Source organism: Somniosus microcephalus, chromosome 4, assembly GCF_052327205.1.
Source record: "Somniosus microcephalus isolate GS21.2 chromosome 4, FLI_Smic_1.0, whole genome shotgun sequence".
In the NCBI taxonomy this organism is placed as follows: domain Eukaryota; kingdom Metazoa; phylum Chordata; class Chondrichthyes; order Squaliformes; family Somniosidae; genus Somniosus; species Somniosus microcephalus.
In genome coordinates this window covers 177,174,301-177,192,341 of record NC_140990.1, presented here as the reverse complement: position 1 = coordinate 177,192,341, position 18,041 = coordinate 177,174,301, and the positions used below count along the sequence as shown (strand labels likewise).

Below are 18,041 nucleotides of genomic sequence, written 5' to 3'. Positions count from 1 at the left end.
GCGCCTCCCGCGCTTTCTGCCTTTTCCGCTGCTGCCAGCGCTGTTGCTGGCGTTTTTATGCCTTGATGGCGACGCCCTATGGTCTTCGCGCGCTTCCCCCCACGCTGCTGCCAACGCCGCTCTCCGCGGTCCCCGTGGCAAACTGCAGCTCCTCGCGGCTTTCTGCGCTTCTAATTTCTTTTTCTTTTATTTTAATTACTGTTCCCATTGTCAGAGCAGACCCTATGGGACACTTCCCTCCCTCTTCTCGGGTCTGTACGCTGCCCGGCTTCGTAGCACCGGCCGTGCCCTGTGTGCTCCACCCTCTCTCTCTCTCTCCTCTTCCCGACAACGCTGCTCGGCCCCGTTGAAAAGCCACCCGATCGAGCTCTTGCCCGCTGCAGCCCAGGAAGGATCAGTGTACTACCTGCCACCAGCCCCATTAGCTGGAACACCATAGACTGGATAACCAAGCCCAGCTCTCGACAGCCTCTCCTGCAAATCTTCGAATTCGATGAATCAGAGGGCGGTTGCCCACGGTTGACGCCCGTTTCTTCTGTTTGTTTTTTTTTTTTCCTTCCTTCTGGCTTCGACCTCTAATAACTTTGCTTCAGGGATGGATCCCCGTGAGGTGGTGCAGAACTGTTGGTAAGTTCGGATCTGTTCGTCGCCAATGTAATGTCCGTGTGTAATTGAGACACGGACTGCAGAAGTTGGTTATAACAGGTGTTTACTGAATGGAGACAAACTGGAACTACTATACAAAGTTACTACACAGGCTTATATACAGGGGTGGTCACTACTGGTACTGCAGTATACAGGGGCTGCAGAATATAGTTCCTTCTTCAAGGTACATACACTACAAGAAGAGCAGGGGAGTTCGCCCCAGTGTCCTTGCCAATATTTATCCCTCAACCAACATTACTAAAACTGATGATCTGGTCATCATCACATTGCTATTTGTGGGACTTTGCTGTGCACAAATTGGCTGCTGCGTTTCCTAATACTTCATTGGCTGTGAAGCCTTTTGGGACGTCCTGAGATCATGAAAGGAGCTATATAAATGCAAGTTCTTTCTGTCTTTAACAAGGACACAATCGAAAGATATACCACGCAGGCTGGTGTATCGATTGAAACTGAATGCCAATCTCGGAAGGTTTGGCTGTTCATCTTAAAACTGTTGAAATTGAAGTAGGAGAACGTATAGCAGTTGAGCTGTGGTTACAGTTAATCAGGGGTCAATGTAACAAAATATATAACGTTAGTTCTTTCAGTCCTTGCTCTTACCCAGAGGGAGTCACAGAAGCAGTGGTCAGGCAGCATCACAGTCATGTATTCCTTCTTTGTGCAGACTGCTACGACTAGCCCTCCTGAGGTGGTCAGAAACGCTTCAAACCCTGTTCCACTGGCTGTGAAAAAACTAAAAAGCGCGCAAGGTAAGGCATTCTGCATCTTTAGTTTACAAGTGGAAAAATTCCACTATGCACATGTTAATTCCTGGGAAAAAAACAAACATGCTGTAATATCATTTTCTATGATGCTATATACTTTTGTTACTAGGTGTCAGTCACAAATCTTTGAGGGATTACAGTTTAGTTTAAATTAAGATGCTGTTGAGTTAAATTCAGCTCACAAAGGGTTAAATCCGCAGAACGCACAAGCTTCTGGGAATGCAGATCAGATGCAAACTGCTGGAGAAGTGGTATTTCTCCCATACCACATCAGCATGAGACACTCCAGTAACATTCGCATCTATTATGACAGCAAAATACTGCGGATACTGGAAATCCGAAATAACAACAGAAAACGCTGGAAAAATTCAGCAGGCCAGGCAGCATCCGTGGAGAGAGAAACAGAGTTAACGTTTCAGGTCGATGACCTTTTGTCAGAGTTCTGGTGAAGGGTCCCAGACCTGAAACGATAACTCTGTTTCTCTCTCCACGGATGCTGCCTGGCCTGCTGAGTTTTTCCAGCGTTTTCTGTTGTTATTTCACATCTATTATGTTGGAATGGCTTCCTTCAGTTGAACCCAGTGGAATGGAGTGGAGTGGGGGGAGGGAGGGTTGACTGCCGGGAGCCCACATCTAGGATGCCAACAACAAGTTTGATTGGCAACTTGACCGGACAATCAGTGGGCATGGAGAGCTGGGCGAGAGTCAGGGGTCAGGTTTTTAGCATCCTGTCTAGCTGTGTTAAAGAAGTCACTGCAGAAATCTGGAGTGGAAACAATGAGTTTGATTATATATCCAACTACAGTAGTATCAGAGATTTGCTAGCCTGGAAACTGGAAGAAGCCCACTAACAGGGATAGAGTAATGAGCTTTGTTATTTTCTGTGTTACAAGTTTGAAATTAATTGAAAACTGTATTCTATTCATTCAAATATTACATGTAAATTAACTAGCTTGTTGATTTACAATTGGTCTAATCTCACAAAAACATTTATCTGCTTTCTGGAAGATGGAACAAACACGAAGGCAAGTGTGCGATTCCAGTATCTAATTTACATAACAATGGGTTTAATCTTACAACCACCAGATCACACTATTGTCTGACTACGTATTGAGCAATAAAGGTAAACTCCTGATCATAGAAGATGCAGAGACTGCTTATGCGAGTGTTCAGTACGCTGAATCCAAGAGAATATCTACTGCAGAACAGAAATTGAAAGCACTCAGCTTATTTAGCAACATCCCACATAAAAACAAAATCACAGAGAAACACTTCAATGCTGTACCAATATATGCCTTACATACATGATGCTCTTAAATAGCAACTTCAAACTTGCTCCACTACCAGCACCATAAGGAGAGCAGTAATCATCTATACTTCATTACAGTTTCAAACCTCTCCTCCAGGCACAACCAAGTTTGGAATGACCACCAATAGTTCAAGTGTACAGCTCGGCATTTTTCAGTGTTGGATAACTTCACACACCCACTAAGAACATAGGAAGAGTAGGCCATTGAGCCCCTTGAGCCTATTCCGCCATTCGATGAGATCATGGTTGATCTGCAACCTAACTCCGTATACCCGCCTTTGCCCCATATCCCTGAATAAATTTGGTTAACCAAAATCTATCAATCTCAGATTTAAAATTAAATTTTGACCTAGCATCAACTGTCGTTTGTGGAAGAGTTCCAAACTTCTACCATCCTTTGCGTGTGGAAGTGTTTCCTAACTTCACTCCTGAAAGGCCTGGCTCTAATACTTAGGCTATGTCCCCTAAGTCCTGGACTCCCCAACCAGCAGAAATAGTTTCTCTCTATCAACCCTATTGTTTCCCCTTAATATCTTGAAAACTTTGATCAAATCACCCCTTAACCTTCTAAATTCCAGGGAATACAACCCTAGTTTGTGTAATCTACTACTGCGCTTCACTGAAATCCAAGTAACAGTATTTTCAGGTAGTAAATCATTAAAAAAAATTATTATCCTTTCCCTATGTTGCATCACTCTACATACTGCAAATAAATAAAACCAAACCAAAGAAACCAATCAAGAATATCAAGAGCAACCAACTGGCATCGAGTTCAAGGCAATAAATTGTGCTTTGTGCTCTTCTGACACAAACGTGAACATCCATAGGATCCCTCCAATGAGCTGACTTTCAGATCATACGGAGCAGAGTATTTCCCAGCTCAGGATCAGTCAACTACTATATACTCAGCATAGTAAATCCCAGCTCAGTACCACACAACTCCAATAAACTGAACACGGTAAATCCCGGCTCGGTACCGGACACCTCCTATACACCGAATACACTAAATCCTGGCTCGGTACCGGACACCTCCTATACACCGAATACACTAAATCCCAGCTCGGTACCGGACACCTCCTATACACCGAATACACTAAATCCTGGCTCGGTACCGGACACCTCCTACACACCGAATACACTAAATCCCAGCTCGGTACCGGACACCTCCTATATACCGAATACACTAAATCCCGGCTCAGTACCGGACACCTCCTGTACATCGAATACACTAAATCCCGGCTCGGTACCGGACACCACCTACACACCGAATACACTAAATCCCGGTTCGGTACCGGACACCTCCTATACACCGAATACACTAAATCCCGGCTCGGTGCCGGACACCTCCTACACACCGAATACACTAAATCCCGGCTCGGTACCGGACACCTCCTGTACACCGAATACACTAAATCCCGGCTCGGTACCGGACACCTCCTACACACCGAATACACTAAATCCCGGCTCGGTGCCGGGCACCTCCTACAATAAATCCCGGCTCGGTGCCGGGCACCTCCTATACACCGAATACACTAAATCCCGGCTCGGTACCGGACACCTCCTACAATAAATCCCGGCTCGGTACCGGACACCTCCTACACACCGAATACACTAAATCCCGGCTCGGTACCGGACACCTCCTACACACCGAATACACTAAATCCCAGCTCGGTGCCGGACACCTCCTATACACCAAATACACTAAATCCCGGCTCGGTACCGGACACCTCCTGTACACCGAATACACTAAATTCTGGCTCGGTACCGGACACCTCCTACACACCGAATACACTAAATCCCGGCTCGGTGCCGGGCACCTCCTACACACCGAATACACTAAATCCCGGCTCGGTGCCGGACACCTCCTATACACCAAATACACTAAATCCCGGCTCGGTACCGGACACCTCCTGTACACCGAATACACTAAATTCTGGCTCGGTACCGGACACCTCCTACACACCGAATACACTAAATCCCGTCTCGGTACCGGACACCTCCTACACTAAATCCCGGCTCGGTACCGGACACCTCCTACACACCGAATACACTAAATCCCGGCTCGGTACCGGACACCTCCTACACACCGAATACACTAAATCCCGGCTCGGTGCCGGACACCTCCTATACACCGAATACACTAAATCCCGGCTCAGTGCAGGACACCTCCTATACACCGAATACACTAAATCCCAGCTCGGTACCGGACACCTCCTGTACACCGAATACACTAAATCCTGGCTCGGTACCGGACACCTCCTACACACCGAATACACTAAATCCCGGCTCGGTGCCGGACACCTCCTATACACCGAATACACTAAATCCTGGCTCGGTACCGGACACCTCCTATACACCGAATACACTAAATCCCGGCTCAGTGCAGGACACCTCCTATACACCGAATACACTAAATCCCAGCTCGGTACCGGACACACCTCTGATAAACTGAACACGGTAAATCCCAGCAATCAAATGGAAAATGTATCTCTACTTGTAAATAAAAATAAATTTTTCACAGTGCTCTCTGGTCTCATCGCCCTGTGGAAAGGGTATTGCACCATCTTTATAAATAAAACCCACAGGTTACGCACAAGTTTCACCACTGGAGGAAGTTACTTGTATTGTATTTATAGAACAAGCTTTCAGACACAAGTCTGCAGTTAGAGTTCTCTTTTACTTCCAAACACAATACACATAAATACCACTTCAAAGCAGCCAATTTAAAAAACTAAATACTATTTAAGAAGAAAGAAAAATACTGCAGATGCTGGAACTCTGAAATAGAAACAGAAAATGCTGGAAATACTCAGATCAGACAGAATCTGTGGAGAGAGAAACAGAGTTAATGTTTCAGGTCGATGACCATTCGTCTGGAGTATTTCCAGCATTTTCTGTTTCTATTACTATTTAATAAAATTCCTTTGGGCTTTGTGTAAAAACTAAAATAGCCTACAAAATACAGAAACAAATGAGAAAAGAATACACCAACACAGCATAAACTCTAGTTAAACAGCTTGTACTCAAATGTCCGGGAGCTGGACTGGCTGATGATGGATGCAATTTCATCTCGGATTTGTTTTTCGGGACCAAGAGAAAACATAACATTGTTTCTGAGAGGACAATGATTTCTGATGAGCTATCTTTAGAGGTCTTCTCTAACGAGAAGAGATATTTTTCCAGTGATAGCACCACCCCCTCCGCTCCCCCCCAGCCCGCAACCTCCCGCCCCCAGAAGAGGGTAGAGGCTCAAAGTTACCAAACGCAGATTGGGTGACTGCTTTGTGTAACTTAAGATGGCGTGTGTAACTTAAGATGGCGGCGCAGCGGACGCAGCAGCTTTGTCTCTCCCGAGACTGAGCGTTTTCACCCTCCTTCTGAGTCTCTTCTGGACTCTGCTGATACGGGAATTGAGGGCAGACCTACCGTACAGCCGGCAGACGCTCCTAGACATCGGGGCCGACTGCGTACGGCTCACACTCGGCGACATCGATCTGCCTCCCGACATCGCCCGACCCCCGGGACCAGCGTGGTGTCCTTCCCCAACTGGAAGTCGGCGCAGACTGCGCAGGGAACGCAAGCAGAAGCGGGGTAAGAGGGCCGGTATCCAAAACAGGCTGAAGAGGGCCCCACACAAACCCTCCCTCCCAAGTATTTTCCTGGCCAACGTCAGGTCACTAGAAAACAAAATGGATGAGATCAAACTGGATCTCTCCACACAGAAAAGGACAAAGGAATGCTGCGCCATGATCGTCACAGAGACCTGGCTGAACAACGGCATCCCTGACACCACCATCCAACTAGAAGGATGCACGGTCTTCTGCGCTGACAGAACTGCAGACTCCGGTAAGAGCAAGGGAGGCGGTTTGTGCATTTACACTAACAATGCCTGGTGCACTAACACGGACATAATCGATAGATCCTGCTCGGCTGATTTGGAATTCCTCATGGTAAGGTGCAGACCCTTCTACCTGCCTCGGGAATTCACGGCTGTTATCATCACTGCGGTCTACATCCCACCACACGCTAATGCCAAACTAGCACTGAAGGACCTCTACAGGGCCATCAGCGAACAACAAACTGCGCACCCAGACGGAGCTTTTATCGTCGCGGGGGACTTCAATCACATAAACCTAAAAACTGTACTACCGAAATTCCACCAGAATGTTTCCTGCCCCACAAGAGGGGAGAACACTCTGGATCAAGTCTACACGAGCATTGTAGACGCTTATAAGGCCATTCCCTGCCCCCACCTTGGGAAGTCTGACCACCTCTCTCTGTTTCTAGCCCCGGCATACAAACCGCTCATCAAAAGAGGGAGAACATCAGTGAGAGCAGTGAAAGTATAGCCAGAGGGGGCAGTGTCGGAGCTTCAGGATTGCTTCGAACGCACTGATTGGGGCATGTTTGCCCATAATGACATCGAGGAATACGCATCCACAGTGCTATTCTACATTAACAGCTGCGTCGAGGTCGTCACGACCCATAAAAATATCAGGGCATACCCCAACCAGAAACCCTGGATGAACGGAGAGGTCCGCTCACTGTTGAAAGCATGCGACGCAGCATTTAAATCTGGCGACGTGGCGGCTTACAGTGCAGCTAGGACCAACCTAAAAAAGGCGATCAGGACTGCCAAAAGGAAACAGACACTGCGGATAGAGGATCATTTCCACAACAACTCGGACCCCCGGCGCATGTGGCAAGGCATCCAGTCCATCACTGACTACAAGGGCAAAAACACCAGCCCCCCCGGTTAGCGATGCCTCCTTTCCGGAGGAGCTTAACAACTTCTACGCTCGCTTCGACAGGGACAACAGGGAGCTGGCTACCAAAGCCTTGCCACCCCCGGAAGACCAGGTGCTCACTCTGTCGACCTCCGACGTAAAGGGTGTTCTACGCGGAGTGAACACACGAAAGGCTGCTGGACCGGATAGCATCCCTGGACGGTTACTCAAGGAATGTGATCAGCTGGCTGATGTCTTCACCGCCATCTTCAATCTGTCATTGGCCCAGGCAGTAGTCTCTACATGCTTCAAGACCGCTACCATTATTCCTGTGCCAAAACAAACGGCTGTGACGTGCCTGAACGACTATCGACCTGTCGCACTCCCACCCATCATAATGAAGTGTTTCGAGAGACTGGTCCTGGCTCACATCAAAGCCAGTGTTCCCGCCTCTCTTGACCAACACCAGTTTGCCTATCGTGCAAACAGATCAACGGAGGATGCAATCAAAACTGCTCTACACTCGGCACTGAATCACTTAGATGGTAAGGAGACCTACATCAGAATGCTGTCCATAGACTCCAGCTCAGCATTCAACACTATCGTCCCCAACAAGCTGGCCACCAAACTCCAAACTCTTGGCCTGAACACTTCCCTCTGCAACTGGACCCTGGACTTCCTAACAAACAGACCCCAGTCTGTCAAATTAGGTAACCACACCTCCCCCCCGCTGACCCTGAACACGGGGGCCCCACAAGGATGTGTGCTGAGCCCCCTCCTCTACTCCCTCTTCACCCACGACTGTGTGGCTGTTCATGGTTCCAACACCATCATCAAGTTTGCGGATGATACCACGGTAGTAGGCCAGATCACCAACAACGATGAGTCAGCCTACAGGGAGGAGGTCCAGCATCTCGTGAAGTGGTGCGCCGATAACAACCTGGCCCTTAACATCAAGAAAACCAAAGAAATCATTGTGGACTTCAGGAAGTCTAAAGGCGGAAGTCACACCCCCATCCACATCAATGGGGCTGTGGTGGAAAGGGTGGACAGCTTTAAGTTCCTCGGAGTTCACATCACGGAAGACCTCTCCTGGTCCCTCAATACCTCCTCTCTGGTGAAGAAGGCCCAGCAGCGCCTATATTTCCTAAGGAGGCTGAAGGGATGTAACCTGTCACCCCTGATCCTCTCTAACTTTTACCGCTGCACAATAGAGAGCATCCTGACGAACTGTATCACAGTATGGTATGGCAGCTGTAGCTACTATGACCGGAAAGCCCTGCAGCGGGTAGTCAAAACTGCCCAACGCATTACCGGCACCCGGCTACCGACCATAGAGCACATATACCAGAAACGCTGTTTACGGAGATCACGGTCCATCATCAAAGACCCTACCCACCCCAGCCACAGTCTGTTCGCCCTCCTGCCATCTGGGAGACGCTACAGATGCATTCGCACCCGAACGACCAGATTTAGGAACAGCTTCTTTCCCAGGGCTGTCATCCTACTGAACTCCACAAATAAACTCTAAAGCCTGCACATCTGCCAATGCACTTTATTATGGTTATGTTTATGTTAATGTATTACAAGCCAAATGTATGTTGAATGTTTAAATGTCTTAATCTAAATGTACACTCTCGGGAGCCGCAAGCCTACATTTCGTTGTACTGCACTTGTGCACTAACAATGACAATAAAAGTTGATTTGATTTGATTTTTGCTTTGATGAACACCTCCGTTCAGTCCGCAACCGTGACCCTGAGCTTCCAGTCACCTGTCATTTTAATTCTCTGTCCTCGGCCTCCTACACTGTTCCAATGAAGCTCAATGGAAGTTCGAGGAACAGCACCTCATCTTTCCTTTAGGCCCTTTACAACCTTCCAGACTCAACATCGAGTTCAACAATTTCAGATCATAACCACTCCTCCCATTTTTTCAGATGGCAGCTCATGATTCTGCCATTCCCATTTACGCCTCCTCTAGTCCCATCTTTTGTTTCTTTACTTGTCCTATTGCTACCCTCTTTTGCTTTGCCCCACCATCCCATTCATCATTGAAATCACTCCTGCCATCCACCCTATCACAGGCCTGCCATTTTGTTCTTTCCTCCCCTCCTCCCCCTTTCCCTGCACCTGTACTTGATTACTACCCTTTACATCTGTAACCTTTTCAAGTTCTGACGAAGGGTCACAGACCTGAAATGTTAACTTTGTTTCTCTCTCTGCAGATGCTGCCTGGCTTGCTGAGTAGTTCCAGCATTTTCTGTTTATATTATGGCTTAAACTTAATGTTTATTGTTCAACTATACTCGGAAATCAGAAATCATCAATACCCAGAGCAACCCCAAAGCCGGAAATTAATCCAGATCATGCACCAAAGGTGCAGGAAATATATTGAATATCATAAACCATAGCTGCAAAGTTTAACTAGATTATAATACTTATCTGAAGTGTGCAATTACAGTCTGCTACTTATATATAACTATAAACTATTATTTACCAGCAATCATCATTCACTTCCTAAACTTGAAGCAGTTGTTAATCCTTCAGTATTGGCTGCGCACAAAGTTCACTTTGAAAGTCTTGCTTCTCCAAATAAACTTACAATGCAATAAAACCCCCAATATAAACTCCACTATACATAGTGAGAGCAACAGGGATATTGGGGATGATTCCAATCTGCAATCTTTCTCATGGATGAAGAGGATTTGCTTGTAGTCACCTTCAGGATTCCGTTGTTCCAGAAATAATTCTGAATCACTAATTGGATTAAAACTTCCTCCCTGACTATCCCCTGCTGGAGACAGTACCGCTCAAGGGTGTGTTTTATTTTAATGTAATCTGTACTGTTAACTTTATGGGGTTTATTCAATTTTCCATCTATTATTGTGCTGAAATAGCTGCTAACAAGTTTTCTGTCATTTATTGGCAAAGGATATTCACCCTGACAAATAATTGGCAATTGATAAATTCTACGACTTACAAGGAATGATTCATGAAACACTCAATGATTATGAAGCTTAATACTAGGGTAGTGCGCTATAATTCAATAGGAAAAACATTATTAAAATACCAGAAAGCATTTCAGTTGATGGAAAAAATAATTCTAGTTGCTGGGAAACAGTGGAATTATTGAAATTCCTGAATACGAAGGTTCTGGCTATGTTGAATTAAAACAGCAGACCGTAATGTGATATTTTAACTACGGAATACAACCAGAGGTTCATCTCACTGCTCCCTCATCTAAAATCCAGATTTGCTACAGAGTAAAAAAAAACTCCATTGCAAGAAGCAATGCTCTGGAGTCAATCCAGATTAAACATCTTAATCCAGGTACTAAATCAATAGTCTGCCTGTTGGGAGTCTGTTCCATGCATCACAGATAGGGTTACCAACTCTGGTCGGACATATTCCTGGAGCTTTTATCACCTGATCTCCTATTCCAACCGCCCTACCCAGTAAAACAGCCTTATTCCCCCATTTCCAATACTTTTATAACTAATAAACAAAAATGTTCAAAGAAAATGGAAAAAACAAAAGTTTTTTTTTAATGTGCTTATGATTTTTCTCCCAGGTTGCTGGCAGCTATGTCCAAGAAATTAATCTTAAATTCTTGGAAACTCCAGGACAATCCTGGAGGGTTGGCAACTCTCGTCTCAAAGCATGGTGGGGCCACAGTGTCTGAGCTGCCCATTCTTATAGAATGACAAGCAATATCTTGGGGGTGGGGGGGTGGCAACTGCACAGTGAAATTTTGAACCAGTTCAACCTTGAGAGAAAACAAATTCTCCCATTTTTACGACTGAATTGTTTTTGTCCTACCTGTACAGCTGTTTCCTCTTGCTTCCTTTCCCAAAGATTCCACTGGTCTCTTGTCCCTGATCAAGACACAGCCATGCATAGAAGCTAAAGGCATAGCCAGGCCAACGTTGAATAGTGGGCACCATGATTCCCGCCATGCTGTGGGACAGGTTAAAGTACTGTAGTGCATTATCTAAGCCCTGTTTCCGGGCTATGCCCAGTATTGCACATGTCACAGGAACCACATAGGGATGGGCCTGTTTAGGGTCATCTGTCCTCAATAATCTCATCAACTGCAAGATCTCCCCTGAGCTCAATGACTGGCTGCCTAAAGACCCTAGCAGTCCAATCAGATTTTCCGCACATGTACGGTGTAGTCTATCGTGACAGTTCAAGGTCACCAGAATACGGTTCACTATGCTGGCATTTACGCAGAATGTGCGGCTTTGACGGTTGATGCAGCATATCCTCTTCAGCCAATCAGAAACAAAGATTTGTAGCTCAAAAGAGTCCAGCTCTGGAAGCCACTGGATGAGTAGTAGAAGGGGTTGGACATTGCTGATCCCCAGCATCCCAACAGAGGTATGTTCACCTTCAACAGCCTGCAAGCAGAAAATAATGCAACAAATTAGACCAAAGTGGGGGTGGGTGTTGCATTGAATAGGGAGAGTTTTATTTCCCCTATGATGCTGCCTATTTTAAAGCACTGCACACAGAAATAAGAGGAGACTGAAGGGCATTGGTAAATGCATCATCACCAACCTGTAACATTCAGAATGAATCGGCATCCTTAAAGAATAAATCCGGCTGGGACATAACTACTTTCTTCTCTAGCAGATGAGAGTGGATCATAAAAGGAGCCCACATTATTCAGATTGGGCTTTCGACAGAGGAGGGGGTAAATGAGATATTCAACTGTTGCTCAGAGTTTTTGCTTCATTTTAACCAATGGATTCAGTTACCAATTTAAAATATTTTGACTTAGAAGTATATCGCCGATCCTTCATCGTCGCTGGGTCAAAATCCTGGAACTCCCTGCCTAACAGCACTGTGGGAGTACCTTCACCACACAGACTGCAGCGGTTCAAGGCGGCGGCTCACCACCACCTTCTCAAAAGCAATTTGGGATGGGCAATAAATGCTGGCTTTGCCAACGACACCCACATCCCATAAAAAAATACTTGAGTGACTAATCTCAAAAGAGCTCTTATGTTAAACTGAAATCAAAGCTCAAAGCAGTTTAGAACAAGTAATTTAAACTCCCTCATCGACATTGCAAAGTTGAAAGGGTTTCTTTGTACCTATTACCTTTTTGTAATGAGTATGTTACTATATTTGTGGTATTTTGGGTCTTAATTGTGTCAGTGACTCATGCCATGACAATCCAATTGCTATTTTGCCCAAATAGTTGATGTATGGCAATCTCTATATTGAAGGATTGTTGATTCCGATGTTATCATGATCAAAATGGGAAATGTTTTTACATGGGCGGCAACCTCAATATACAAAGCTGGACTTGCAAGTTGGAGATGGGGGGGGGGGTGCGGAGAAGGAGGAGAACATGGGCTGGATCCTTCCCTTAAGCATCTAAACAAGTTTATCGCATGTAGACTGAGTAATAAACAACAACAACAACTTGCATTTATATAGCGCCTTCAATGTAGTAAACCATCCCAAAGCACTTCACAGGAACGTTATCAGACAAAATTTGACACAGAGCCACATAGATATATTAGGACAGGTGACCAAAAGCTTGTCAAAGAGGTAGATTTTAAAGGAGCATCTTAAAGGATGCTCATCCATGCCTTTGTTACCCCTAGACTTGACTATTCCAATGCACTCCTGGCCAGCCTCCCATTTTCTACCCGGCGTAAACTTGAGCTCATCCAAAACTCTGCTGCCCGTGTCCTAACTCGCACCAAGTCCCATTCACCCATCCCTGTGCTCGCTGACCTCCCGGTTAAACAACGCCTCAATTTTAAAATTCTCATCTTTGGTTTCAAATCTCTCCATGGCCTCGCCCCTCCATATCTCTGTAATCTCCTCCAGTTCTACAACCCTCAGAGATACCTGCACTCCTCTAAGTCTGGCCTTTTGAGCATCTCCAATTTTAATTGCTCCATCATTGATGGCCGTGCCTTCAGGTGCCAAGGTCTGAAGCTCTGGAATTCCCTCCCTAAACCTCTCTTTCCTCCTTCAAGATGCTCCTTAAAACCTACCTCTTTGACCAAGCTTTTGGTCATCGTCCCTAATATCGCCTTATGTGGCTCGGTGTCAAATTACGCCCCTGTGCAGTGCTTTGGAATGCTAAAGGCACTATATACAGGAAACTTTCTGGTATCCGGCACCGACGGGACCGAGCTGGTGCCGTTAGATCAAAACTGCCATTAGATCAAAACTGCCGTAGAAACCAGTGCTAATGTTAAAACATACGGAGCTCAGAGCTCCGTGTGAAGCAACAAACCCTGTTGCTTAGCAACAGCTTCAAAACAGTCAGCGCAGCTTGCAAGCGTCTAGCTGAAGCTGTTGCTTAGCTACAGAGACGCTTGCAGAGCCAGGACTGGAGAAAAGAAGCAACGAAAAGAAAAAACATTATCTGAACCGACTCCTGAATTTTGCCGGTAGATAGAGCTTTCCGGACATTTAACCTCCGGATAAATGAAAGTTTCCTGTAAATACAAGTTGCTGTTGTTGTTGAGAGAGACAGTTCATTGACAGTATCAGAGAAAGACCAAGAAATCCATAGAGGAAAGACCATAGAAAAAGGTAGCGTTATTTCAGAATCTACTTGCAAACACTGCCAAAAATATAATCAAGAGCAAAAGTGAGCGGGTAGCGATAAAGAATTAGACAGCCTCTTCACCAAAACTCATATTACAATAAGTTTCAATAACACTGGAGGGTACAGGAGTTCAACTGATAAAATGGTCACATTGGTACCATGCAATTCAACACCTGTGAAAGAAGTTTTGGAAGTCAGCATCAGCCCTTGCAACACCCCAAGTCTTCAAAATTCGAATGTTGAGCCTCACCATGTTCATCAGCTCCTTCAGCAGGTCCCGTGATGGCTGGCCCAATGTCTTCAGGACCTCATACAGTTGTGTGTAACCAATACGCTCTTTGAACACTTCCTGGTTTCAGAATTAAAAAAACATGGAAAAACTCAATGCAAAATAATTGAAGTACATTAACTGATATTAAAACTCATTATTCCTTTTTCTTTTGCATTATTAAAAAAGGTTCCCTCACTGTATGGTGCCCTCTGCAGAAAACTCAGAAATGTGTGTAAACAGTACAATGGAGTCCAAAGCTCAATGTAATGGAGTAATAAGCTGTGAAATTGCAGCCTCGATTCCCCAATCTCAGCGATCCTTTCATGAGAACAGAAAACAGAGTGGAGGCCAGGCACCTTTGCACAGCAAACGAAGCGAAATAGCATGGTCCCCAGCCTCTCATGTCCATCGCCTACCTGTCCTCTCAGTGCCTGCTGGATCTTACGAGGACATAACTTCCCCATCCCATGACTTTCAAAGAGCCAGTACAGGCAAGATGGGCAGAATGGCCTCCTTCTGTGCTGTATCATTCTATGATTGTCTCTCCCGTTCCCAGTCCCAGCCAGTAAACAAATCAGGCAACAAAGCTATTCTGAGAAAAATTGTGCGTTAAAAAGCAATTTTTTAAAATTTAAGTCATTCAAATCTGAGTTTGTGTTGGGTTTTTCTCTTCGATACTCCTATAAACAAAGCTTACCTTAGCAGCTGGGGATTTGTGCATCACTGCAGTCAAAGCTTGGATCGTCGATACAGCTAGGATATCCAGGCGGCCCTGAAACACCTAGAACATCAATTAGACTATTAAACTGCAACTAGCAAGGATACTGACCAGAGGAAAGAAGAATGCTCATTCACTGGTTCTCTGTTCGCAAACTAGGAATACAAAGGTTAGTACCAACAATCAAGACTTGGCATTTGAGTCTTCCAACTAGCATTTAACTCACTTTAACAAAGTGTACAATTATTACAATTGGGGTCATATTGTGGGAACACCCAATACAAATTTCTGTTTGTAGGCATTGCTAATGGCAGTAGGAATCAAATGAATCAGTTTGTGTGTTACTGAAAGTTAGAAGGCATTGGTGACAAAAAAAACACCCATTTAGTTTTTACAAATTTTTTTTAAGAACATGCACACAGACCAGATCCAACTTTCCCAATCCAGTGCATTACTTCTTGATCTGTTCATTTGGTACCAGTGAAATCTTTTTTAGTGTGAAAGCACAGAGCTGTATTGCACTGGCTGAGAATTCAATCCCATTTTTGATAAACAAACATCAAAACCTATGGCAGTAACAGTCCTGCACTGACATTACTGTTGCTGCCAATCCAGATTAGCTCATCTGAAGCAAAGCCACTTGCATAAGGTGAAGAGCCAAAAGAGACAGACTATCTGTCCATATTGTGTCAGATCTCACAAAAAATCATTCAAACTCACTCTTAACAGGAGTATGTTTGAAAGCAGTCCAAAAAAGATCTTAAGACAATTAAGCGTACACTTGGACAGACCAACATTTTAGCATTAAATTCATTTTTCTCTCCCAGAACTTTTTACACTACTGTGTATATTTTATTTTGGGAGAGGGGAGATTTATTGCCACATTTGATTTCATTATTGGCCTGTGCTACAATAAATTGAGTAAGGAGAAATGACAAATGTTTAGAGTGCTAGTAGGAATGACAAGTCTTGACAATACCCATAACCATACAAGACAAGCCTGCAACAAATCTCCTGTAGCAAGAACATTACACGGCATGCCACACCCACTCCCATTACTCACATATATAGTAGTGTTGGTCATCTTTGTAACGAAGGCCAGTGAGGAAAAATACGCACCTTTACAGTTACATTGGGATACTTAATAGTTCTTACTTTTCCAATTGCTTTGCTTCCAGCATGCAGCAGCTACAGTTAGTGTCATAGACATGCCCTCACATGATTACAAGAGGCAGTTGTGAGCAGGGAAATGTTGATCTGGAAAATATTTAGTTCTGAAAAGTTGCACTTTAGTTTGGAAATGTGAAGTTTATTCAAAATGAATTAAAAAATTTCTGAGGACAGCAGCAACATTTATGCAAGAAATGTAAATTACAATATATATTTACTTGCAAAATAAAGCTAATGTATTTTATAGTTCGGTTCAATAATTTGAGTTAAAAAATTTCAGTTTTTACAATAGTTATAAGAAAACATGTTGAATGGCAAAAGGCTGGGTTGTTCCTTTTGGAGGGGAAGCCCAACTTGTGAAACAAGTTTTTGTTAGGCAAGGGAATTGAGGGTTACAAAACCAAGGCGGGTAAATGGAGTTAAGATACAGATCAGCCACGATCTAACTGAATGGCAGAACAGGCTCGAGGGGCTGAATGGCTTACTCCTGTTCCTAGATCACCAGAATGACAAGAGAGGGGCAGTTGCCGTTTGTTCACCATTTCTGTTTCTTGAGACCCTCATTTTAAGGTTTTGGCCACCTTCTAGTTCATCTTCACATCCTAGGATAATGAGGAAGTGCTTCGCTGAGCAAGAGAACTTAATTGGCATGGTCTTAAAGAGACTCACACTGCACACCATGAACATGTCTGTTGTCATCAGCCTCGGGATCAACAAACAGTTTGGTGGCAATCCAGGATCGCCCAATCCGGGCTTCTGTGAAGGGTGATCCTACAATCTCCTCAACTGGGCTTTTGTTAGTTTTGTGAGGTTTTGCAACAAGCCCAATTACTCCCTCCCTAGCCCAAGGTGCTAAGGCAAATTGTAGTGCTGTTACCAGCCCCCCAACACCCGCTGATTTCAACTAATTAATCCAGCATAACCCACAGATCATACTCCAAACCTTTCTGTTCTGTATGGTTCAGCTGGATAATCTGAGACCAGCATATCGCAGAATTTGGTAAACTTAAGGAAAACAGAAATCTGTTATTATTTTTCTTTTGGTGGCTTAAGTGTTTGTGCAGTCCTCAGAATCTTTAAAGTGATCAGGCAGAACACCCAGTAACCTTCAGGTTGTTGCTGCACCTCCTCACCAGACCAGGCCACTGTACTATGTGGTAACACCGACAATAAGCAGCTGTACATCATACACATCTGCCTGTGCACCAAACAACATTCAGCCTCACTGATCACAAAAATACCCACCCATCACCAAGTGCAAATAAATCAAAGGGTAAACCCTACAAGATTAAAAAATAAAGCAGTACTTGGAAATGCCATGCCAGTATCAAACGCCACATGCCAGCTGGTATGTTTCATTTTCAAGAAAGAACTCAAGGATTTTGTATTTCCTGTGATAAATCCTAATTCCTATAATAATATAATAGTAATGAACAGGTGCTATGAAACATCAATTTTAAATGTCAGTTTTGGTAAAAAGGCTTGAAGTTCTCAGCTTTTTTTATTTGATATGGGGGTAATCAAAACAAATTGCATTTATCTAGTGCCTTTAATGTAGAAAAATGCCCCAAGGTGCTTCACAGAGGTGTAATCAAAAAAATCAAATGGACACTGAACAGAAGGAGGAGATATTAAGTGGGGTAAACAAAAGCTTGGTCTAAGGAGGATCTTCAAGGAGGAAAGGGTGTGAGAGAGGTAGGGGGCTTAGGGAGGGATTTCCAGAGTGCAGGTTACTGAAGGTACAGCTGCTAATGGTGGTGGGGGGGGGAGGGGGTGACACACAAGAGGCCAGAGTCAGAGGTACAGAATTTGGGGAGGGGGGGTTGTAGGGCTGG

The 18,041-nt window shown here is 44.7% G+C and overlaps 1 protein-coding gene across 2 annotated transcripts in view; it reads right to left on the bottom strand.

The window, feature by feature from the left end:
• The window catches only part of LOC147120016 (neurobeachin-like protein 1), a 254,216-nt gene that overhangs the window by 43,615 nt on the left and 192,560 nt on the right, over positions 1 to 18,041 (bottom strand). For both annotated transcript variants that reach the window (XM_085985506.1, XM_085985507.1), the window contains 4 exons: positions 15,016 to 15,099; positions 14,298 to 14,396; positions 11,287 to 11,867; positions 1,267 to 1,399 (listed from right to left, as the gene is read on the bottom strand). In XM_085985506.1, the coding sequence (XP_085841632.1) occupies positions 1,267 to 1,399; positions 11,287 to 11,867; positions 14,298 to 14,396; positions 15,016 to 15,099 (897 nt within the window). The remainder of the gene's footprint in view (positions 1 to 1,266; positions 1,400 to 11,286; positions 11,868 to 14,297; positions 14,397 to 15,015; positions 15,100 to 18,041) is intronic.